This window comes from Micromys minutus, assembly GCF_963924665.1.
Source record: "Micromys minutus genome assembly, chromosome: 30".
NCBI lineage: Eukaryota > Metazoa > Chordata > Mammalia > Rodentia > Muridae > Micromys > Micromys minutus.
Genome location: NC_137965.1, coordinates 6,491,223 through 6,515,327, shown reverse-complemented (window position 1 = coordinate 6,515,327; position 24,105 = coordinate 6,491,223). Strand labels below are relative to the sequence as shown.

At 41.1% G+C, this 24,105-nt stretch overlaps 1 protein-coding gene across 3 annotated transcripts in view; it reads right to left on the bottom strand.

Annotated features, from left to right (window-relative positions):
• Positions 1 to 4,960: 4,960 nt before the first annotated feature.
• The window catches only part of ADGRG6 (adhesion G protein-coupled receptor G6), a 131,901-nt gene continuing 112,756 nt past the window's right edge, over positions 4,961 to 24,105 (bottom strand). For 2 of the 3 annotated variants that reach the window (XM_080941939.1, XM_080941938.1), the window contains exons 21-24: positions 22,022 to 22,305; positions 11,779 to 11,880; positions 11,046 to 11,198; positions 4,961 to 7,679 (exon numbers count right to left, since the gene is read on the bottom strand). In XM_080941939.1, coding sequence (XP_080798065.1) covers positions 7,501 to 7,679; positions 11,046 to 11,198; positions 11,779 to 11,880; positions 22,022 to 22,305 — 718 coding nt within the window. In that variant the 3' untranslated portion in view covers positions 4,961 to 7,500. Of the gene's footprint in view, positions 7,680 to 9,897; positions 9,943 to 11,045; positions 11,199 to 11,778; positions 11,881 to 22,021; positions 22,306 to 24,105 lie in introns of all 3 variants that reach the window. The other variant, XM_080941940.1, reaches the window with a different exon arrangement.

The following is a 24,105-nucleotide window of genomic DNA, read 5'->3' as shown; positions in this document are numbered from 1 at the left end:
GGATGGGGGTCAAAGGTCTATGAGATCTGAGCATACTTTTGACTCTTGGATTTGTAGGCTTCCTTTCATTTGTTATAAAAAGACGCAAGGAACCATGCAGCCTGGCAAGAAAAGGAAAGATCAAGAGCGTGTGATCAAAACCTGTGTGGGTTTTTATGCAAGATTTCCATGGATCCATTTTTTATAAGAGATTTTAGTTTATTGATTCCCCCCCCATGAGATCATGCTCTAATCTAAGAAAATCCATTTTGTAACTTTAAGTGTTGGTCATTAAATGTCGCAAAGATTTCTGTCCTATTTGGAACCAGGAGAACCAGATCTGGCTTGTTTTTGTCTATACATTAGCATGTGCATCATGAGAGTAAACTCTTGAAGGTTCACAGAGAAGTTCCCAAGGTACAACCCAGAATAATCATATACCTCACTCACTGGCCACACACTCATATTCTGATATACATCCTCTCAATTACACACTCTTACTCACCTAGACACACACATACACACACTCAATCACTCACTCACACACACACATACATACACACTCATATTCACCCTTAGACACACTCATACGCTCAGTTTGACAACTGAAATGTGGTTTGACAACGAGTCTGTGGTCTTCATATATGTTGGCATTAGCTGACTGATTAAGGGGCCAAGTGATCCTTTCCAGAAGATGCCACCTGCACCGAGTATCCTTAGGTTTGACGTTCAGAGTGGGAGAGTGAAGGCAACAGCTTTCTTTGGGTCCTGGCATGGCTTTATTGTCTTCTTCCGAATGCCCAGGCCTATAGAGGATTATTTGGGACAGTATGCAGAACTTGTACAGAAGAATCGGCGGTTCTTGGACTCTGCCCTTCTTGTGACTAAAGTTGTCTGTGAAGGACCTGGAAGGAAGGAAGGAAGGAAGGAAGGAAGGAAGGAAGGAAAGAAGGAAGGAAGGATCTGTCTTCTACTTTTAAGTCCAGACACTTGTGCCCCCATCTGCATACACTGTGCACTGGGAAATGAAGAAAAATGTAACTGAGGAGGGGAACCAACCAACCAACCAAACAAACAAACAAGCAAGCAAACAAATAAACAAACAAGCAGGCGAGCAAGGCAGGAATTTGGAAACTACAAGAGCTTCTGTTTAATTAACACGGACATTCAACCCATAGAGCAAAGGACAGAGAAAAGATCTGTTGAGGGAAAAGTCTCTTTTCCAGTGAATTGTGAATTATTCAGAACAATATAAGTCGCAGCATTCTTAGCAATCCCCTAATAGGCTCTGTGACTTAGAGAGGAACCCCGCTTTAGAACTGCTAATGGCTTTGCTGTTACTATGGCGAAAGTCTAGTAAACTTTAACTTATATGTTAGAAACAAGTTCTGGGAACTGTGGTAGGTTTGGTTAGTTGATCATTTTGGTCTTCCCATGGGGTTGCAGACCCTTTCAGCTCCTTCAGTCCTTTTTTTAGCACCTTTATTGGGGTTCCTGCGTTCAGTCCGGTGGTTAGCTGCAAGCATCCTCATCTGTATCAGTATGGTTCTGGCAGAGCCTCTGAGGAGGCATCCATATCAGGTTCCTGCCAGTAAGCACTACTGGGCATCAGCAATAGTGCCTGGGATTAGTAGCTGTATACAGGTGAGACAGTCTCTGGATGATCTTTTCTCAAAACCCTGCTCCTCTATTTGTCCATTATTTCTTCTCATGAGTGTTTTGTTCTCTCTTCTAAGAACTGAGGCATCTACCTTCTGGCCTTCCTACTATTTGAGCTTCATAAGTTCTATGAATTGTTTCTTGGGTATTCCAAGCTTTTGGGGCTAGTATCTGCTTATCAGAAAGTACATTACCATGAGTGTTCTTTTGTGACTGGGTTACCTCACTCAGGATGATATTCTCTAGTTCCATCCATTTGCCTAGGAATTTCATGAAGTCATTGTCTTTGATAGCTGAGTAGTACTCAATTGTGTAAATGTACCTCAATTTCTATATCCATCCCTCTGTTAAAGAACATCTGGGTTCTTTCCAGCTTCTGGCTATTATAAATAAGGCTGCTATGAACATGGTGAAACATGTGTCCTTGTTATATGTTAGTGTCTTTTGGGTATATGTTCAGGAGTGGAATAGCTGGGTCCTCAGGTAGTACTATGTCCAATTTTCTGAGGAACTGCCAGACTGATTTCCAGAGTGGTTGTACCATCTTACAACCCCACCAACAGTGGAGGAGTGTTCCTCTTTCTCCACATCCTCACCAGCATCTGCTGTCACCTTAGTTTTTTATCTTTTGATCACACAATTCTGACTGGTGTGAGGTGGACTCTCAGGGTTGTTTTAATTTGCATTTCCCTGATGACTAGGAATATTGAGCATTTCTTTAGGTGCTTCTTAGCCATTCAATATTCCTCAGTTGAGAATTCTTTCTTTAGCTCTGTACCCCATTTTTAATAAGATTGTGTGGTTTTCTGGAGTCCAACTTCTTGAGTTCTTTGTATATATCAGATATTAGCCCTCTATCAGATGTAGGATTGGCAAAGATCTTTTTCCAATCTGTTGGTTGCCATTTTGTGTTTTTGACGTGTCCTTTGCCTTACACAAGCTTTGAAATTTCATGAGGTCCCATTTGTCGATTCTTGATCTTAGTGCATAAGCCATTGGTGTTCTGTTCAGAAAATATTCCCCTGTGCCTATGTGTTCTAAGCTCTTCCCCACTTTCTGTTCTATCAGTTTCAGTGTACCTGGTTTTATGTGGGGGTCTCTGTTCCACTTGGACTTGAACTTTGTACAAGGAGATAAGAATGGATCGATTTGCATTCTTCTGCATGCTGACTGCCAGTTGAACCAGCACCATTTGTTGAAAATCCTGTCTTTTTTCCTTTGAATGGTTTTAGCTCCTTTGTCAAAGATCAAGTGACCATAGGTGTGTGGGTTCATTTCTGGGTCTTCAATTCTATTTCATTGATCTACCTACCTATCTCTGTACCAATATCATGTGGTTTTTATCACAATTGATCTGTAAAACAGCTTGAGGCCAGGGATGGTGATTCCCCTGGAAGCTTTCTTATTGTTGAGAACAAATTTTGCTATCCTGGGTTTTTATTATTTCAAATAAATTTGCAAATTGCTATAGAATATAGAATATACATTCTAGATTGTGGATTATAGTATATGGAAGAAAATTTAGACTATATAAGAACATAGAATATATAGCATATAGGATGTAGAATATACATGTATATATATAGTGTAGATTAAAGAATACGAAATATAGAATATAAAGTAAAAATATAGAGCATAGAATTTCTTTTTTTTAAACAGATAGGTTTAAACAAATAAGTCAATCTTTGAGGAATGAGTTAATTTCTTAATAAAATCCACATTTAATTTTATTAAATGTCTTACTAAACATTCAGCTTTCAGTCTCTATATTTTGTGTCTCACTGGGAACCACCATGGATCAAACATCTAAAAGAATTAAACATTATTTTTATGTGGGTTCCCTAACGATTGGGTCAGGGGTTATCTCTGACTCAGTTGCCTTCCAGTGAATCCTCTTCTCCTATGTGGACTGCCTGGTCGGGCCCCAGTGAGAAAGGGAGCGTTAATCTAGCTAGGACTAGATACCCAAGGGTGGAGTGGTACCCAAGGGGGGCCTCCCCCTCTCTGGGAGCACTTATTTTTAATTACTAGCTTCCCATGGATGCAAGATGGATGCTCATAGGGTTGTGATAAAAATGACACTATGACCCACACCCACTGGCATCCAAAGCTAGACACAAATTTTTATGAGTTTCTTTTCTATCAGGTACAAATCATCCAATTTTTATTGGTGTTGACAAAGTACGAAGTCTTCCCTTTTCCTTTTTGTCTTGGTAGAAAGTAGACCACTTTCACTTTTATTCTCTCTCTCTCTCTCTCTCTCTCTCTCTCTCTCTCTCTCTCTTGAGGGAGGCAGAACAAGAAACATTTAACGATAAATCCTCTTCCCTCAAAGTGAAGGAGAGAGATGGAATGGGGAAGAGGGAGGTGGGAGCAGAGAGCTTAGCTTCAGATCAGAAAGAGTGGCATGTGTTTTCACTGGGAGCTCCAAAGCCTGCCAAGCTTCTGCACTTACAAAGCCCAACTCATACAGACTTCAAAACTGCTATAGACATGGGGCGGTGTGGCAATCAAACACGAGTTTCCTGTGAGCTCTTCTCTGCTGCTCACACAGGCTTTCAGACACGACCTGATCACCCAGGTCTGCAGATGGCCCTTGGGCAACTCCTGTTTTTTTAACATGACTTGGCCCACAGTTGTGAACCTTGGCTCAGAAGGTCTGGTCTTGCAGTGACCTGCCAAGGAGGCTGACAACTCTGTGCTGGGTGCACACTCTGCTGAGGAAGATCATGAGCCAAGTTGGCCTTGGCTCCACAGAAAGGAATGATTCTAAGTTACCAGAGGAAAAAGGAAGTGGGGTACCTCTGTTCCTATCATGCAAGTGAGGTTAACTAAAACTGATCATTTTCCGAGTCTCCCACCATGGAAACAGCAACTTTAAATGTGAGAAAAGTACAGCTCTGAATTTTACCTAACACTAGTCCGTTGTTCCTCTTCTTTTCTTTTTTCCTTTGCTTTCTTTCTTCCTTTCCATTACTTATTTATTTATTTAGTTTGGATGCTTTAGGTTTTTCTTCAAAGGAAAAAAAAGAAAGCCTAAGTTATGTTTAAGCTGCCGCACAGTCTGGCTCTGCATCAGTTACCCTAAGAAGCTCTAATGTCAGAGTGACTTAATCCCGGGCCCTGGACCTTCCTCATATATTCATTCCTAGTGTGTTGGCAAAGTCGCCCCATGTCATTGGATTTATTGGTGGCAGGGTTACTTTCCAGTTGTCAAATAATGTTTTTTTTCCCTATTTAAGAGGCAGAAATAGAAACGCTCCCTCATAAAGGAACCGAATAATTTGGAACATGAACAATATAAGTATTTATTTGGAAAAAAAAAAAAACATCATTTTCCATTTCAGTAAAATGGCAAATCAGCTTCAGCAGTTTCTTGCTGCTAATTCGAGTTTGCCCTCACAGTTGTTTCATCTGTCATTTTCAATGACATTGCTACAGAAAACCGTTTCACAACTCTTTTCAAGGAAAAAAAAAAAAAAAAACCCAGTCTGTCTAATGGGTGGTTAATTAAAACAATAAAGCTGGGCAGAAGAAAGCTAAGGTATGAAACAAAGTGACATCAACACAAATAAATAAATATGTACAGGAAGGACACTGCCAATGACACTCTACACGGGAATAAACAGTGACAAGAATGGAGGGTAACTTGGGACCCGAGGCTAAAACTCGAACACACAGTGAATAGAGAGGGTGGGAAGCATCTGGCCGGAGTCTGGATTGGTGCTGTTTTACAGCTGTGTGGAGCCTGAATTTTGGCTTTTCCATGGAGCCCTGCCCCATCCTTCTGAGGGGGCAAATGAGAGTCATAGACTTGGAACTGAAGGCAAAATCTGGACCACTTTTAAATCCACTTTCAAATATATTTAGTCTGTTGCTTCGTCAGTGTTTTTTCTTTTCTTACCTGGTTATTGGAGATGTTTATAATGGAGCTGGCATTATTGTCAAGTCTGAGAAAATAAAAAAGATTTTCTCAGATCTGAAGGTAGGTAAGAAGAAATCAAAAAGCAAAGCCACTCCTGAAGTTAGATCATAATGTCTATTAGCTAAACATTCACTTTGTGCAGAAATGTCACAGTAGAAAGGTGATGACAATCTACCATGAACACCTAAGTTTGGGGGGGTGGCTATATCAATATGCAGTGTCTATTGAGATTAAATTTTATCTATATGTATCCTCTAGTACAATGAGCAGCCTGCTAATATAAGCTCAGAGAAAAGGATTGGCTCTACTGAGGTGAATCTTAGTCACCTTAAGACTAAGTCACTACTTTCTCCTACATGGCCTCCTCCTTTGTGAGAACCAGGGACAGCAAAGTTCAGGTCTGTCAAGATGGCAGTCAAGGTTGGTACAAGAACGAACACCCAGAAGAACCCACAGCCATGCTGTATTGACATGTCTTACAACCGGGCAAACAGCTTCACGCCTGACACTCAGAGAGACAGGGGGACCTGTCAGCTGTTTCAAAGCCTGCACGTTCTATGCCATAGCCAACCATGGCCTGCCTCCTGCACAGCTGGCCTCTGCCTTCTAGCCGGCTGGCTCTGCTACAAATCTTCCTTTGCTGTCACTCTGCTGTCTTGGAAACCTGGAAACGTCCCAGAGAACCCCAAGCAAGGCTAAAGCCAGCATGCACTGAGGCCTGTAAATAGGATTCCATCACTTGGGCTCAACCCACGCCCTCACCGACAAGCAAGCACACGTTGCTTAGGACAGTTTAACAGGACTTGTATGCCACAGTCTGATCCCTACACATTACACTAGAGTAGAATATCTCTCCATCTCTCCTTAGGGTCTCACGCACTCTGATCGGAGAGCTCAGTGCAAATCGCTTTTAGACTAGCAGTTGTAGACCTACGTATTTATAAATTGTTTTCATCAACAGAGACAGCTGTGTGTTCCTTGGAACAAAATTATCACTAGGGGGAGCCAGAGGTCTCTGAAGTTCATGTGGTTTGAGATGTTTTAAACTCATTTAAACAAGGATAGGACCACAGTCTCAAACGTGCATTCTTTAAACACTGACAGGACATTGCACAGAGTCTCATCCCTGTGGGTATTTGCACAGTGAATGGGGGCAGGAGAGGTGCTCCTTCTTAAGTTCCAGGAGGCCCACTTTAATGCAATGGCCACATTCAACTGGATTTATTTAATTGCATGGGGTAATGGTGATGTTTAAGCTGTATGTCTCGAGATATGAGAAACTCACACAAGATATTGACTAGATCACATTTTTGAAATACTTGTTTAGCAAGTTATGTTCATGAACATCCAATATTTGCCATCATAGAGGGGGTAAAAAAGCATGTTTAATATGTGGGTCAAGTAGTAAACATTCTTTTCTACTTATGGTTGAAATTTCGCTAAAAAAGGGAAAGACGCTGCCACATTCATAGAAAATAGCATTGGAACAGAACCCGTGAGCATCCAAAGTCACCACCAACAGTAACTGATGTGTTGGCTACACCGTCTTTATGAGAGTCAGGCCACGTCCCAGCCTAACTGTGGGATCTAAACTCAGGTTTCTTCTTGGGGGTTCTTCCTCTCACGGCCTGTCATTTCGGTGCCTTTCCCCTCATCCTGATGAGTTTGATTCGGTCACATTCTGAAAAGTCCTGTATCCTTGCAGGGCTCGGCGTGATCTCAGTTCTGAAGTATGATGGCAGAGCTTGTCACAGACGTATTCCAGAAGAAAGATGGACTCTGTGTCTCACAGACGCTCCCCTAACAAGAAGCACGGGGTCCTCTAAGCTCTGTAGTTTCCCAAGGGACATCCCCCGGGCATAGCTTTCGCTGCCTGTCCAGAGTCACACTTCTCCGGACACGTTTGCTTTCCCCCTTTGTTTCTCCTCTCGGTGACATTAAAATTTTGTGCTGTGGCTGAAGGCATCTGATAGGATGATGTTTTTATAGAAGTTATCGGAATGAGCGTTACAGTAACCCTTGACCTTATCTATAACCTGATGGACAGGAATGATTGATGTCTGTTCTCCACCAGCATGGGTCAGTTTTGACAGGGGCTTGTCTGGGAAAGTGCTGTCTGCAAGAAAGGACACAAGAAAATTAGTCTGCAGCAACAGGCCCAAGGCCACCGCACCCAAGAAGAACACAAGGAGAAGGAAGCTCTTGGTTCTTTGGCGGGTTACAGAGTAGGCAGTTCCCACCTTCAAGCGCACTTCTAACACCCACTGAACCTCAACTTGCCTTCAGGTGGTTTCTGTTGTGACATGGGATTTTAAAAATATTCCTCAAAATGTCATTTTTCAGAACTCATAAATTAAACGGTTGAATTTAAAAAAATGTATACACTAAACAGCTCCAAAATCAGAAGTGAGATTAAAAACTGAATGAAGTATGTTGGAACATTCATTTTAAAAAAGATGTGATATGTAAGATATATTTCATAAATAGCATAGAGTTGGGAAAACGAGCGGAGAGCTGCGTCTGAGTTTATGACAAGGACACTTACTGTACTCTACTGATGGAAGGTCGACACCGTCATAAAAACACTTGACAAGACTGAATTTAAATGCCTTTGGGGAGTCAATGTCAATCAAAATAAACATGGAAGGCTGTGTGGAGCCCAGTTCCTTAGACTGTTTGTTGAAACATGAATGGGAACCAACAGAGGCACTAGCACCTTATAAAATCAAAATACTCTTCTCCAGAAACACTTCGAAAGCAACAACACCAGAGAAATGTATAGCAATGAAGGACCACTAAATACATTTCTAGAGTTTTCGGTACTGGGTGAGCACATGTTATGTTCCCACAGACTCAGAAACTCTAAAAATAACTCAGACAAGGGTCTAAAATTTGAAACCCATGCCATCCTTGCTACCAACGTAAATCCTTGTGCGTCCATGGATATGATCAGTGACTGCGCTTGGGGAGATGGTTTGCCCCAGATTAACCAAATTATAGATTTCAGAGTGACGATAAAGAAAATACATTGCTTTACTGTAGTCATATCTCTTCTATGTTTAGTGAGAGAAGCAAGAAAAAAGTTATCCCCAAACTCTGATTTCAATGGCCAGCTCGGAGTGTTTGCTTTTATGTTTTGAATAAAATGGGCCCAATCTATGAAATGACCTGTATAATATGTCAGTGAGATTCAGAGTCCACATCATCGTCATGGGGTCTACTGCTCTGTATTAGGGCAAACATGCCGGACACGGACTCATCCCATACTAAAGGAAACCGGGGGGAAGGGGAGATGACTTGTTGGAAGATGGCAGATGGGCTGACAGAAGGAATAAAGCACGTCCTAGCACTGATTAGAAAGAGCCTGGAGGAGTCCCATACAAAGTCCTGCCTCTGTGGCTCTCTGAAAGTTGGTTGATTGGGGCTCCGTTTTGGGTTCACAGATTCACTAGCCACTGGTTTCCTGTTGAAGATTTCCTCATTAAATGAAATATAAAAATGAAATATAAAAGCAAAGAATTTGTGCTTGACATTTGTAGCAAATCACAGGCCCTCAGAGAAATGTTGAAGATGCATCCCTTCTGGTTCCTGAACAGTTTTCCAAAGGCATGTACTTTTACAGATTGTAATTGGCCTCATTCCAAATATATGGTTCTCCTTGGTGGCTCGTCATACTCTGATAGAGTAAAACCGTGTGTAAATTCAATGCATCCTGTACATACATGTTATCCATGGCTACTCCTTAAACATCACATTATGTGTGACGAAGATTTAGGCTGTATTCGTGAAACCCAGGGGCTAGAGATAGGAACCATTTTTTTTTTTTGGATTGAAGTTTCAAGCAGATAAAAAAAAAAAAAAAAAATCACCACAAAGCAGCTTGCAATTAACATTTCTTTCATTCAAGACTTCTAAGAATGTACCATGACACACCCAATAATCCAAGAAACAATGAAAAGTTTAAAAAGTCACATTAAATAAAAAATGTTAATTAAGCATTTCTTTTTTTGCCTCCCCCCCCCCACTTTGACCATTATGTTACATGATAAGTAACCCCTCATCCAGAGCATGGTACATTTCCTAGAAAGCGCCACTTGCACACCCCATGCAGCGAAGAGCTGGCAGAACCCACTGTGAGAAGTCTCAGAATCCAGCTCAGGGCAGGAGTACTGGTGTGCTAGCTGGGAAGCACCGTAAAGAGCAAGCCACTTTTGCTGGTGCGGCAAGAACCTTAGCATAATCCATGCAGATGTTCTCATTACCTTGTACAAATTCATGCATCCAAATAAATAAATAAATAAATAAATAAATAAATAAATAAAAGCAGAAGTTACCTGAATTTCCACTTTTGTTGAAGGGATTCTCTTAGGAGAAATTATCTACACCATAAACATATGAATGTCTAGATCAATTCCGAGAAATAACCCAACTACATATTTCTGAGGTTATGGGCTGGCTTTCTGCACACCCCAAACATCCTCAGTAGAGGGCCGTCCCACCAACTGGTGGGCACTCAGACTTGCAAATGAACTGTTTGCAACCTGAGTTGCTGCTGTAGACACGGTACATCTCACGCCTATCTAGGAAAGTATCAAACACTAGCTTTTCCTCTGTTGCTCACCTCTGGTCACACGTGTAATGACTTACTAGAGTCAACCTTTTAAAACTGTTTCCATTACGCTATCCCAGATCTACCATAGCGTGTGCTAAGACACTACACCTGTCTGTTGGGGGTTTAACCGGCATCCGAACCTAGAAATCTTATCACTTCTCTTTGAAGGAAAATGTTGAGACCTTTCTGACATCTCACAGTCAAGCAATGCAACCTCAGTCTTTTATTTCCCGGCTGTCTTCAGGATTATCTGTGTATACGCTTAGTGTCAGATCGTGGACAAACAGGACATAAACAATGGCAATGCCTCTGACAGTCCTGGTCACTTTATGAAAGCTCTCTATTCTTTCCTGTTGGATTGGCAACTTAAGGGGTAGCAGCCACTTACTGTTCCTCATCGGTTCCAGTGGTCAGGGAATGAAGTCTTAAATGAAACATTCATTCCATGTCATGCTTTCCCTGCCCCAACCCACGTTTCTCTTTATGTACCGGCAACTTTCATACTGGGTTGAAATGCTTTGCAATTTGGTGTCTATATTTTTAAATAAAAATGGCTTTAAAGCAAAATGGCCACAATTTAAAAAGGGGGGTAAAACGGTTCAAGTCCAACTTTTGAAGTTACAGTAATAATAATAAGAGCGGGTGATGTGGTAACCATGAAGATGTAGTTGGGTTCAAAAGTACTTTCAACTTAAAATTCACAAAGCCGGTGCATAAAGTCTTTAGCTGGACAGGATGGTTTAGGTAAATCTTAAGCCAGCCCTCTCGCAGGCACTGGGGATCCTCCCATGATTATAAGTCAGTTTTGAGATGAAAATGGCCAAAGGGAAATGAAGCCAAGGGAAGCTGGGCAGGCTAACCGTGACTCACCCGAGTGGCTGTTTCTTTTGAAATAGGTAGTGGAGCTGGATTTGGATTTGGACGTGAGATACGTTGAATTGGAGCCAATGGAGCTTGAAGATAAAGATTTCCCCAGGTTATCGGAGCTCTTCTTGATGATATTGGTAGCTGTTTTACTCCAGTCTGCAAAGAACAGAGAACAGAACATGCAAGCTGTCCCCAAATCCATCACCAGGTCATTTAATCTACCCAGAACAGCCGGTTTCCTGGTATTCACGGTGACTTAAGAGACTGACATGGGAAAGCAATGAGGGAGGGGAGTCTTGCTCTGAAGCTGTGCATGTTATGTGATATCTCACTTCTGGGCCCTACAGGTGGGAAGCATTTAAAAAGTTAGCGACAGCTTCCTCCAAATGTTATATATCCTAAGAACAGTCTCTTCGCCAAAAATGCAAATTTTTTTTGAGAATTGAAAAATGGCAACGTGGATCTAGTATGGAGCACCCCTGCATAGGAACTGTCAAATTAGATGTCAAAACTGTCAAATTAGATGTCATGTTTCTTATACACAGTATTCAAGGAAAGGGTTCGATGTGCTCAGACATTTTCTAGCCCCAACAATCCAAGATGGCAACTCAGTATCCTCACGGCTCTTGTTTGAAAGGCACTCTTGGTGGGGTTGGGCCGCTATGACAGAGCAAAGAGGAAGGTCATTGGTTTCAACTGCTTTGCCAAATAAATCCAGTTAACCCCGGGCCTGTACCTGAGTTGTCTGCTAGCCGGAATCTGCCGCAGCAAAGATAACGCCTCCACTGTTTCTGAACATTCTCCTTCATCGCACAGTGGAAGATGAATATAAATAAACCTGTGGCAAGAGACCATGAGGATACTTAACGCAAAGAGCACATCATTATTAATTATAAGAAATTCTCTTAAGACTTCATAACTAAGTGACCATCGCTGGGGTACAAAGATCTTAAGGAATGGGCTCGGTGTAGGCAGTCAAGAAAAGAGAGGCTCAGAATTCAGGGCAGGGACACAGATCTGATTGCTTTTGACTGTCCAGAATTCCTTGTGACTTAACCACACTCCCAAGACTCGGTGATGATTTCCATCATTGGCTTTATTCCCATCTCTGCCCCAACACAGCATTCCGACCCACGCAGCTTCTAGGACGTCTTGCCTTGGCTGGATCTCTGTTAGCTGCATCCATCTCAAACTTAACAGAAGCTCTGGCTATGACCAAAGCGCTTGAATATTCTTCTGTTTGCCAGTGTGTATTAGGCTTGTTCTTGTCCCACAACATGCTGAACACTTTCAGGTCATTTAATAATAGTCACCTGTCTCAGATGAGCAAGCACTACCTAGTGGTTACTGTCTGAAGTTATAATTCATCCTTCATTTACTCTCCACGTGTCCTCTTTTGTGTGCACTCATCAGTACATGGTGCTCCTGTGTTCCTTGTAGAGTCATTGGTTTGTTTGGTTATTTTTTCCTAGTGGACAATACAGCTCCAACATACAGTGGTTTGTCTGTCTGTCCTTGTGCTGTAGGTGTTTTTGGAATGATGCCAGGAATCATACAGCACATGAATGTTTCCTTAATGAGTGGATCATAGCAACGAGGCTAATAAGATGAGTCTAGCCTGTGTTCATTAAGTGAACATATACTCATTCTAAGGGACGAGATAGGATTAGAAGTATGGAGTTAGAAATGAGACCTATGTAGGGGCTAAGGAGATTTCTCAGTGAGTAAAACACCTGCTGTAAGAGCAGGAAGACAGGAGTCAAATCCCTATATCCTCTATAGGTGCCAGGTAGTCAGGGTGATGGTACAGACATAGCAACCCCAGAGCAAGCTGGCTTGCCAGACAGTTTTACTGATTAGTTTTAGGTTCAAGTGAGAGATCCTACCTCAATGAATAAAGTAGAAAGCAAGTAAGACATCCAATATCATCCTTATGTCTATAGAGCTGCAGGCCCATGTGTGCATGCGTGTATGCGTGTATATACACACACTCACAGACACACACACACACACACACACACACACACACACACACACACACGTGTGTATGAATTTATACTAGTTGACAGTGATTCAGTAGGGTTGGACCCCAAACTGGGAAGACTTAGCTAAGTAGATAAGTTCAGTGCCAGCCTGGGCTACAATGAAAGACCTTGTCACAAAACAAAACCAAATAAAAACAGAGCAGACTGAGTTCTATGCAAATTAAAAGATAGGACTACAGTGAAAATACTTTGAAAGCAAACGTTTCTGAAAGACACGCAAGTGAATTTTGAAGCAATGCCCTGTTTCATGTTACACTGGTTGCAATGGTGGAGTCTGCACAAGGAAGGACCTGGCAGAAGATGTGGGCTTGAATGGAACCTCTAAGAATCTTGGAGTGCAGGGGATGTGAAGGGAAGTTTCTAGAAGGTTAACTTGCTCAGTGACCATTTGTAGAGCACTGATCGTGACATTGGGAATTTTCAAGAAGAAGGCTGACCCTTGAACTCATGGATCTAAGGATCTGTGGGGAGCCATATAAAAGCAGTTATTACAGTATTGTTAAGGGACTGTAGCTTTTGAACACAGAGTGTTTATTATGAAAACTAAATTCTACTGTAGCTTATGTGATTAAAAATGTGTGGGCAAGGTAAAGAGATTAGTCGGTGGGTAATGCGTTTGACACACAAGGCTGAAGACCTGAGTTTGATCCTCAGAACCCATGTAAAGGCAGAAAGCAAAGGACCATCTCTGTAACGCTATTTCTGCCATGCCATGCCATAGGACATGGGTATTCTCTTCAAGCATATATACATACACTAATAATCAATAATCAATAAAGTAAGGTATGAGAAGCTGGCATAAGAAACTTACAACAGTGTAATATGTATAGTTGTTTGCAAAATATGACCAAGTTTATATGCAGTAGTTACTATCTGAATGCCATGTGATTCACAATCATATTTTAGAATAAATGACGTGATTTCGTGACAGGAGACGTGAAGATTGTCAGATTTCTCTTCTAGTCTTGATGTTAGTTAGATGACTCTGGATGTTTTCTTATGTGCTTAGCTTCCCTGTATCCATCAGAGAGCACTGAGCACAGTCCAGAAGTGAGGACTGTTGTCTCTTCTGACTGTGGAGTAGTGCTAATATCTAATGTACCGATTATCTTTTTGTCACTGATTTTTAATAGGAGGACTAGCCTATTAAAAATTTGTGGTAAACTAAAAAATACATCACACAGGTCTCAGGAATGAAATCAATTCATGAGGCTTTGCCCAAAGTCTTTACCTAATGACCTATCTCACTAGCTCCAAAGACATTAAATATCCACAGACACCAGAAATGTAATATCCTGGCTATCATTCCTACAGATCATCTGTGTATTATATGGACGCCTCACATTTATTAAAAAGCCTATGGCCTATGGCTTAGGCAGGAAGTTGGGGTGGAATATTAGAAGGAGAAAGAATTCTGGGAGGGAAGGAGACTGGGCAAGGGAGCTCGAAAAGAGGGGAGGAAATTAACACATGAACACATGGTTCCTGATCACAGGTAACCAGCCATGTGACAGGTTAAAATAAATGGGCATCTTTAGTTATGATATAGTCAGAGTAGAGCCTAGCTAGATGGCCAAGGTATTTGAAAGTGTAATTTGGGTCTGAGTCTGGGATCATGGGTCAGGGAGGCAAAACTGGGGCATGGGTTAGGAATCAAGAAAGAATTGTTCTGGTGGCTGGCCAATTGGAGTTAAGAGCAGCCCCGATGAAACATAGTAATAACTCAGAGTTATTGGTGGGAAATAGATTGTCAGTGTGTAGATACCTGCCTAGCTCTAGTGCTGATTAAGGCTTATTATAAATAACAAAAGTTGTGTGTCTTTTATCATGGAATTAAATGGTCAAAGATAGGGTAGAAATCTCAGGTTGGAATTAAATAAATTCTACAACAATCATGTAACTTTAGGTTTGGTTATGTAACTATGTTGTCTCATTACAATATCATTTATTACTCTTTTGCTCATGTGATTATGGTTAGTAGCCCACTTTTTTGTCTGAAGTGTTCTATCAGGTAGCTTAAGGAAGTTCTACATCAAACTTGTTCTGATCAGAAGCTTCGCCTCCACTGTCTAGCTTTCACATAGCTGGAAGGTTCTAAGCATGTTACCAAGGCAGAAAATAATGTTAGTTTACCCAGCTGTGAACACTGGGAATTACAATAATGACTGGTGTGGCATGGTATTTCCACTGGGTGCAAGTGGGCACACTTGTCATGAGAATAACCAATCACTTTTTAATTCGACTTAAGGCTTTATCCAAAAGATAAAACCTACACCTGGCACCATCATCAGCCAAGAATCCATGGTTAGACAGGTCATAAGTCCTAGAGGAGAACCCCCTACTATCTGGACATTCTCCTCACTTGAGATAGTATTAAACTAGCTCCTAATGACTCATCGTAATATGCAGAGATTAGTGCATCTCTCAATGTTCATCTGAGACCCATAATGTTCAAACAGTAAGAGACTGCAAAGTACTCAAGCCTATGGGACATGTGTATTGTTGCTTCTCCACCCAAGGCTCAGAGATCCTCAGCAAAAAAGGAATGGAAAGATTTTAAGCAAGAGAAAATAGATGACTATAGCAAGACAGTGTAGTGTGGACACAACATGGCAGTTACACACATGAACACACAGTGGCTCTGATGTATACACAAGAACTGCATCAGATAAAGTCAGACAAAAATCTCAACATGGAGGTGCTCACCATGGCCCACCCCCAGCTGAGGAACTGTTGGCAACTGATGTCTGCTAGGATCAAACATCCTTTTCTATAGTAATTTGGCTTCTCAGGTGGTACCCATGTTCACCCAAAACAGAAGCAGTAAGGTTGGCGGAGTGAACCGCCCGGGAAGGGAGCCTCGTGGAGGTGGAGAGTGCAGTTTGCGGACTGTGTGACAGAGTCCCTGAGCTTGGCTCCACACAAGAACAGCGTCCACAGAGACCGCGGGGGTGGGGGGCAATAAAAGGTTAAGCTGTCGTTGTAATATTTACCACAACAAATGATTATCTACCATTTGAGAGCAGAAGGTGAAATTTTGTGGACATTGCTTTTCTTCATATTCTATAAATATTCTCTTGGCAATACTTGGTATTACATATCGTATAAATGGAAGAAAAAAACTTTGTGATGTTCTCAGTAAATATTCAGCAGACATTTCATTGGAAAAGAACTAGGCTTTAAATTTGAATTTTGGACGTTTTGGGGGAGCTGAACTATAGGTTATTTTGAGACTCACATGCCAACTGTAGTTAGAAAGAATGAGTTCAAAGATAAACTGTCATAGTGAACCATTTTTGACGATTATAAAACCAAGGATCAGTGATGGCTCAGTGGTTAAGAGCATTGGCTGCTACAGAGGATCTCAGTTTAATCCTACCACCCACATGGGGACTAACAACTGTCCAGGGCATCTGATGCTGGCGTGTGGTCTCTGAGGACATCAGACACACACTTGGTACACAGACATACTTCTAGGTAAAACACCCACACAAGAAAACTCTTTAAAAATAGCTTAGGTATCATTAGTCTACATCACAATTATATAACAAGAAATGGCATTGCATTTTTAATCATCTCTGTAAATTTACTGTCAATTCATGGGCATCAAGTAAGTTCAAATTAAAATCTGACCCATCTCCTCTAACATTACATGATAGGCAAAAGTCACATTAAAGTTCCATTTTCTACAATAAGCTGTGATCAAAAAATAGGTAATAATCTTGAGAAATGAAAACTTATTGAAGATTTTATTTGAAAATTGGAGGTATTATATTTATAAAAATCATTGATTTTTTTTTTTTTTTTTTTTGCCGTGAGACACATTTTTCATACTAAATCAAAATAAGCGTCTCCTTGTAGGTTGCTGTGTTCTTTGCAGCAACAAATATTTCTCATGTAAATTCAAGCCAATCAAATAGTGAATGATAAAGCACCTATTTTCAGGAAAATGTAACTCCTGTATTTAATGGCCAGCTGTGAGAAATGCGGTTGAATCCACATTGTATTCTAAGCCTTTTTAGTAAGCAGTATTAAAAATTAAGCTATGAAGTCACTGTTCCTAATAGCTGAGTAGTACTCCATTGTGTAAATGTACCACACTTTCTGTATCCATTCCTCTGTTGAAGGATGCCTCAGTCCTTCTTAGAAGGGATAACAAAACACTCACAGGAGGAAATACCAGGACAAATAGAGGAGCAGGGTTGAGGAACCCTGACATAATATTGGCTGTGTATTATATGACTTGTGTTTAACCTTGACGCTTATGGAGCTATTTAACTATTTGTGGGAGGGGAAAGATATTTTGACTAGAATATTTAACTGCCATATAGAATCCACTCTCTTTGTGTGGCTCAGGCAGAGACAGCATCCAGGAGTATATGTAAATGAGTAGCAATTTCTTAGATGTTGAGCTTAATTATCAAAAAAGGGTTTTTTTTTTTTTTTGTTTTGTTTTTGTTTTTAAATGTTAGAACGAGTTTCTCTACATATCGTGGTGTAAAATCCATGTTGGTGTAAGTGGCCGCCTGTCACCCTTCCAAAGGGTCTCATGCAAGTCCAGATGGTGAGAAAAATGATACCTGTGAGCGTTTATCTTTGAGTGTTCTTCTATCTCAAGGCCATCGGTGGCTGAAGAGGTGGCTCAGTGGTTAAGAGAACTTAACCACTTAACTGCTCTTCCAGAGGTTCCAAGTTCAAATCCCAGCAACCACATGGTGGCTCACAACCATCTGTAATGAAATCTGATGCCATCTTCTGGTGTGTCTGAAGACAGCTACAATGTCTTTATACATAATAAATAAATCTTTTAAAAAATAAATAAAGGCCATTGGTATTTCCCAAAAAGTCAGCAATAAATTTGGACAAAATAAAAACTCCCAAAAACAAAAAAGCCATTTGTCTTGTCTGAGTGTGACTGATAAACCTATAGAAACAGAGGGAAGACGTGAACATTAACATAAACGTAAACAACTTGAAGGGTATAGGAGCAGGTCAAGCAGCTGCAGTGGGCAATTCGCCTCTTAGATCGTGACTGTGTTGTGGGGTTTTGGTGGGAAAGTCAGTCAATAACTCACCAAACTAGCTATTTGGGAAGAAGAGGCTATGCGTGCTACATAGAAATAGTCCCGATGGCTTTTAAGCCGAGTGAGTCGGCTCCAAAGACTGAACACCTCCCGGATTCTCTTGTTACTCAAAGCCCGCTGTTGTTAAGCTGGGTTTATGGCTGTTTCTGGAAACTGTGTTTTGAGTCTTCCTTTTATACTTCAAAGATACCCTTTACAAAATTATTTCTCTGTGGCAAAAAAAAAAAAAAAAAAAAAAAAAAAGTCCACTCAAAGGATGAGTAATGAATTTCCTTGTGAGGTGCGGTGTTTCATTCTGCCTGATGTCACTGCAAGTGTGTGGAGTTGAAATTATATATAGTAGTACTCCATCTTTGCCCTGTACCTTCTGTGTGTTATTGTGACACACACTCAGTTCCATGAGACTCCTAATGGGCCAAGGGAGAGTCGGTGGCATTCAACTTAATGTCGCTCAAATGTAACCTACTGTCTTAGCCAACCAATGGGATTGTGTATATTGACAGCACCTGTTGGACAGCAAATTAAATTCCCATCAACCTACTGACAGTACGTTTACTAGTTTTAACCAATGGACATAGATATTCACATCCCCGGTAAGAGCACTGGCAGGAACAGAAGAGATATGCTTTGGGATTAGCTTTGGGATTTGATTTGATTCTCAGTTTCTATTGACAATGATACTTTTAATACTGTGATGCCTGTCAAGACCCTATTAATGTGCTGTTAGGTTTTCATTCATAGTTATATATACATACATGTGTGAATATTATATATGTATACGTTATAAAAGCCTCACTGTCAGATCTTGGGAAGGTCATTATCTTTTCTCACCATCAGTTTACTTGTTAGCAGGGAGACTCTGTCCTGTATCTTAAGTTCCTGCCTTTCAGTCTGACCAGATGTTAGATCAGAGTGTCCCATTCACTCCCATGTGGCCCGCAAACATACATGATTCCTGGTGCTCCAGGAAGCTAGATGTTGGACCACAATCCTTTCCTGTGTTCTCTGCAGCAGCTGTTTGCACATCTGGACAATATACTTACTATGTTCCCACATTCCCATATGTGTAATGGCCTGGGCATATCTGACTAATGCTGCCTTTTATTTCTGGAAACAGAGAACTGAGGATCAAGTTCCAGGTAGGGATTAAAATTTGCAACCTGTTGAACTAATTAGGAAAGTCAAAATTATCCATATGTTGGAGAAGTAGAAAAGGCAATGGCAATCATATAGAATTTAGACAGTAGTTAATCAAATCATATATATATATAATATCATATATATCATATATATCATATATGTATATATATATCATATATATATATATATATATGACTTCTGATCCTCTTCATTCCAGAAAAAAATAAAAGAGACTGTTCTAAGTTTTATGTCTCACCAGGTTACTCCCCTCCCCCTTTAAAAAGAAATCATCTTCATGTAACTCAGAAAGACACACCTCAAACTTAGTATCTGTTCCTGTGTCCTGACCTCTGGGGTTACTGACACACACGACCTCACAAGACTTTATATGCTTCTAAGAAAGCATAAACTTTTTCCAAAAATAAGCTTCACGTTGAATGCAGACACTAGCTCACCAATAAAAGCCATGAAGTCGATTTAAATACTGCTCCAGGAAGGGTTAGTATGGCCCGACTGGGTGTAATAATCATCTATAGAGACATATTCTCACTGCCCTGTGGGTTTAAGTTTTGTTGATGGGGTGGTTTCTTTTTTTTAAACATCAGCAGATGTGAATAAAATTGTCCCGAATTTGTATGACTTGAAAATCGGTCTTAAAAGTCGGTGATTTATGAGGAACACGAAGTTGATGACTGCTGACAACATTTTTCCCTCTCACCAGGAGACCCACGCTGGGCGAGCTAAGGCATCTCAACTCCCATTAATGGAAACGGAGCCGCACAGACAACGGTGGTGCCCGCTGAAACGCACCAAGGCTGCCAGGAAATTTTAACGGTGAAACCAAGGTTGGGCTGGCAGACAACTATGCCGTTCATGTCCAATCCTGAAATATGAAACTGTGGAATTCCGAATGCGAGTGGACACTCTGGTCAATATTTACTTGGGCACTCTTATGTAGTGAATCCTAAAAAGGAGTGAATATTCCCTTTCCCTGGCTGGATGGGTCTCTTTGCAGACTGTGCATACGGTACAACTTCAGCTTCCAACTTAAGGACATATTTGTGATAACAAGCCTACATGTTTTGTGTGTCATGATCGAGAATATACTTGCTGAATTAATTAGTGAGTACTTATGCCAGAGGCATCTTAGATTGGATCCAGGCCATGCCTGAGCCCTCTTCTCTCCCTCATCATATAATCTATTTTTTTTTTAGCAGTCCCCGAGTATCTACTTTGTGACAATTGTTTCTGTTCAAAAGCTAGCAGAAGTTGCCGGGTGACAAGCAGTAACTGCTACTTTCCTTCAGACAAGCACACGTGTCTTAGAATACGGCACCGGGCAACACCTCATAGTGACTGAGTATTGGGTAGTGTGGCCCTGCTTTCTACCCCGGCTTACACTCGTTCCACTCCTCCCTCACGGTGGAAACACCAGAGGAGCTGCAGGTGAGCTGTGAGCTATTGCTAGGGTTCTCATTGCCAATAAGAAATATGAGGGCCAGGGTGGTGGAGGCCCGTAATCCCAGCTCTTAGACGGCTGAAGTAGAATTTTGAGTTTAAGGCCAGCTGACACTGAACAGTGAAACAAACACACACACATGCACACACACACACACACACACACACAAACACAGGGGGTGGGAGGGGCAAGAGGGAGAAAAGGAGGAAAAGGGAGAGAGAGATTTTAGACTGTGACATCTAATTTCTGATGATGTGTGGACCTCAAGGTGCTTGAGCACATGAGAGAGTTTGGTCATAAGGATAGAGCATATTTGGTGTCTTAAAGAATGCTCTCAAAAGACTTGAGAGGAACTCAGACCCCTAAACATATATGAGGCCTGAGGTTTAGTCTTCAGCACAAAGGAAAAAATAGCATTTAATTTTCAAGGTATAACTGGTATGAATCCCTTTAGAGAAGACGAGTAGACACACGCTAGAGGGTATGTAATGGAATCAAACATTGACTGACTGCACGCCCAGATGTGTTGGTGCAGACATTTAATGCACTTCGCCACTGGGGAGGCAGAGGAAGGTAGATCTCAGCAAGTTAGAGGCCAGCCTCTGGTCTAAGTATCAAGCCCAGACTAGCTATTACTACATAACAAGACCTCCCCCAGCCCATATACATGGATGTATATATATATATAGGGTGACAAGATTCTTGAAGAAGATAGTTTGGAATTTTCTCCAAAACATAGCGTTGGTATGATGGATAGGCTGAATTAATTTCTATGCCTCAGAAGGACAAGTTTCTGAATTAGCCTCAGATTTGTAAGCCCGGGGAGCTATGGTGGCTGGCTGAATTGTGCTGCCCACGAATAGAACACCTGCACAGTTCACATGAAGAGCAGCGGTAGGTCCCTAAACTGGAAAGAGGACAAAGGCATGACTTGTCCCTTAAACTTCTCCTCAGGCTCTCAGCTAACCCTTGACCTTCTCTGTATTCCCTCACATGACGGTAAACTTAATGATTGCCAACCATGTACCAAACACTCTTCTAACATGTCTGGGAATTACTGCTAAAGAAAAAAAAAAGCCAACTAATGTTCTCCCTCTTTACCTATGAAGAGCCTGTGAACGAATGGCCACTTGCACTATGTTCAGTACCAGGAGTAGTAACAGAAACGTAATCTGTGCTGCCCAAAGGAAAGCTGTCTGCAAATTTGATAAAATTAGAAAGCAGCCTCTGCTCAGGGACCATTCATCTTACCTTGTAATGAATTGAAGATGGAGAAGAGGTACATGAAAGGAATATTTAAGGGCCCCCAGGCAAAGAAAGCAAAACCCCATGTCATGCCCAGGAGGAAGGTCAGGCTGACCACACTTCGAAGGTTTCTTAAGACCTCTTCTCTCAGCGTCCGGTTGCTTCTCTTTCCATTCCTCCCACAGATCTGTACCATGACCACAATGAACATGGCGACGTTCAGGAAGAACATGACTCCGAAGTACCCGGCACAGCTCACATAAAACACCACGGGATCCTGAATCCAGCAGCTTAAAGGGAAAGAAACAGGAGTCAGATAAAAGAATGGCTACCGAGCCTGTTGACTCGGGAGCTTTCCTTGGCCTGGTTTGCACAAACCTGCGGAGTTCTCTCTGAAGCACCACAAAATGTCTGCTCACTTCTGTGGGCCTCAGTTTCTTCTTTGATACTTTCATTGGTTTATTTCTCCCCCCCCCCCATTTGGTTAGTTTTGGATGGCTGCTGTCTTAATCTCATTATTTAAATCAACATTAAAAACCAAATGAGGTGGTTTGTTCAATTCGGGTTGGTATGAGGGCTTGTTTGGCTGACTCTAAACCACATCTGACTCTTTTCCTCCTGTGTGTTTTTACTCTAAAAACGGGGATTTTCAGCACTGCATTTTGCTGTCCTTTCTGTCAAGGGTTGGATGTGTTGTTTCCATTCCAAAAACTAACATGGAAGCAGAAGTCTGTTAAGAGTTTTTTGTGAAGGTTATGGTGCCATGGCTGTCAGTTTATGTCCGTGTGCAAGAGGCCAGGAGAGCCTCTTTGGCTTTGGTGGTTTGTAGTGACAACATCAATGGTAGTGGTGAGCTGTTTCCCTAGTTCCTTGTCATCTATGATTAGCTCATTTAAATGTCATTGTCACGTTGAATGGAGGAGTCAGGATCCAAAACAATTATTATTTATATAACTGTTCTCTCTGAAGCAAGATATTATAGATGAAAATATTCATGAATACACATTTCTTGCACACAATTATAAGGCATATGTAAATTATAATGCCTTTATTAGGAGGAATAGATGTGATTTTTCATAAATATATCAGCCAACACATGGAAGAAAAATTCAAACAATTCTGTATTGCAAAGTCTAACATGAGTAAAGTTGGAAAACAATGCACTTTGCAGAAGCGCTAGAGCTTTTTAAAGCCAAGGAAATTCTTAAGTACCAAAAATTCAATTATTTCAGGAAATTAAATTTATCTTAAAGTGAATTGGCCTCATCCTGGTGACTGAGGTAAACGCTTTCTTGAACATCTTTGGATCCTAGAACTCAAGATGATTTCTAGCATACAACAAGTGTTCACTAAATGACATTTTGTGATGGTGGAACTTTATACAGAGCTTTAAAATCCTGTAACAACTAAGAAAGACAGATTCTATACTCCCTAATTTAAAGGCGACTTAGCTTAAAGTGTATTATTTCTTGTAAAGGGCCCTAAATAACACCACATGTTTATGACACTAGATTTTTGTTAAACTTGAAAGTCTCCAAAAGATTCTAGAATTCTTCTTAGAGGTCCAGCTTGTTGGGGGTTCATAGTGATGCTTCAGAAACACGAAGAAGGGGAGACCACAAAGGCTTAGAACTCGTTAGTTACAGAAATGTTATCTTCCCGGAAGCTTACAAAGATGCAAGGTGCCACAGGTCTCACATAATAAAGCATGTTTATTAAGCAATCAGTAATTCTTCAAATCGATAGATATCAATAACGATCCATAATGTGGTTGGGGAGGTATATGAGCATGAATTGCTTAAACAAAACAATGCCATTAATCTCAATGACCTCAACTTGGGAAGAAAGGATTTAGAAAAGGATTTAGATGGAGAAATGGGAGCCATTTTCTGTAAAACACTCATATTGGCACTGAGTCACTTCAGCCAGAAGCAAGAGTAGTATAGAATCTCCAAAAGTGGATGAGTCCTCCGTGTCTAGAAGACAGTATCTCAGCATCTGAACTCTCTAGAACATCTAGTACACTGTTATTAAAATAAGAAAGGGCAGCTCTGACCATTGGAATGATTTATCTGTGGTAGAAGAACCTG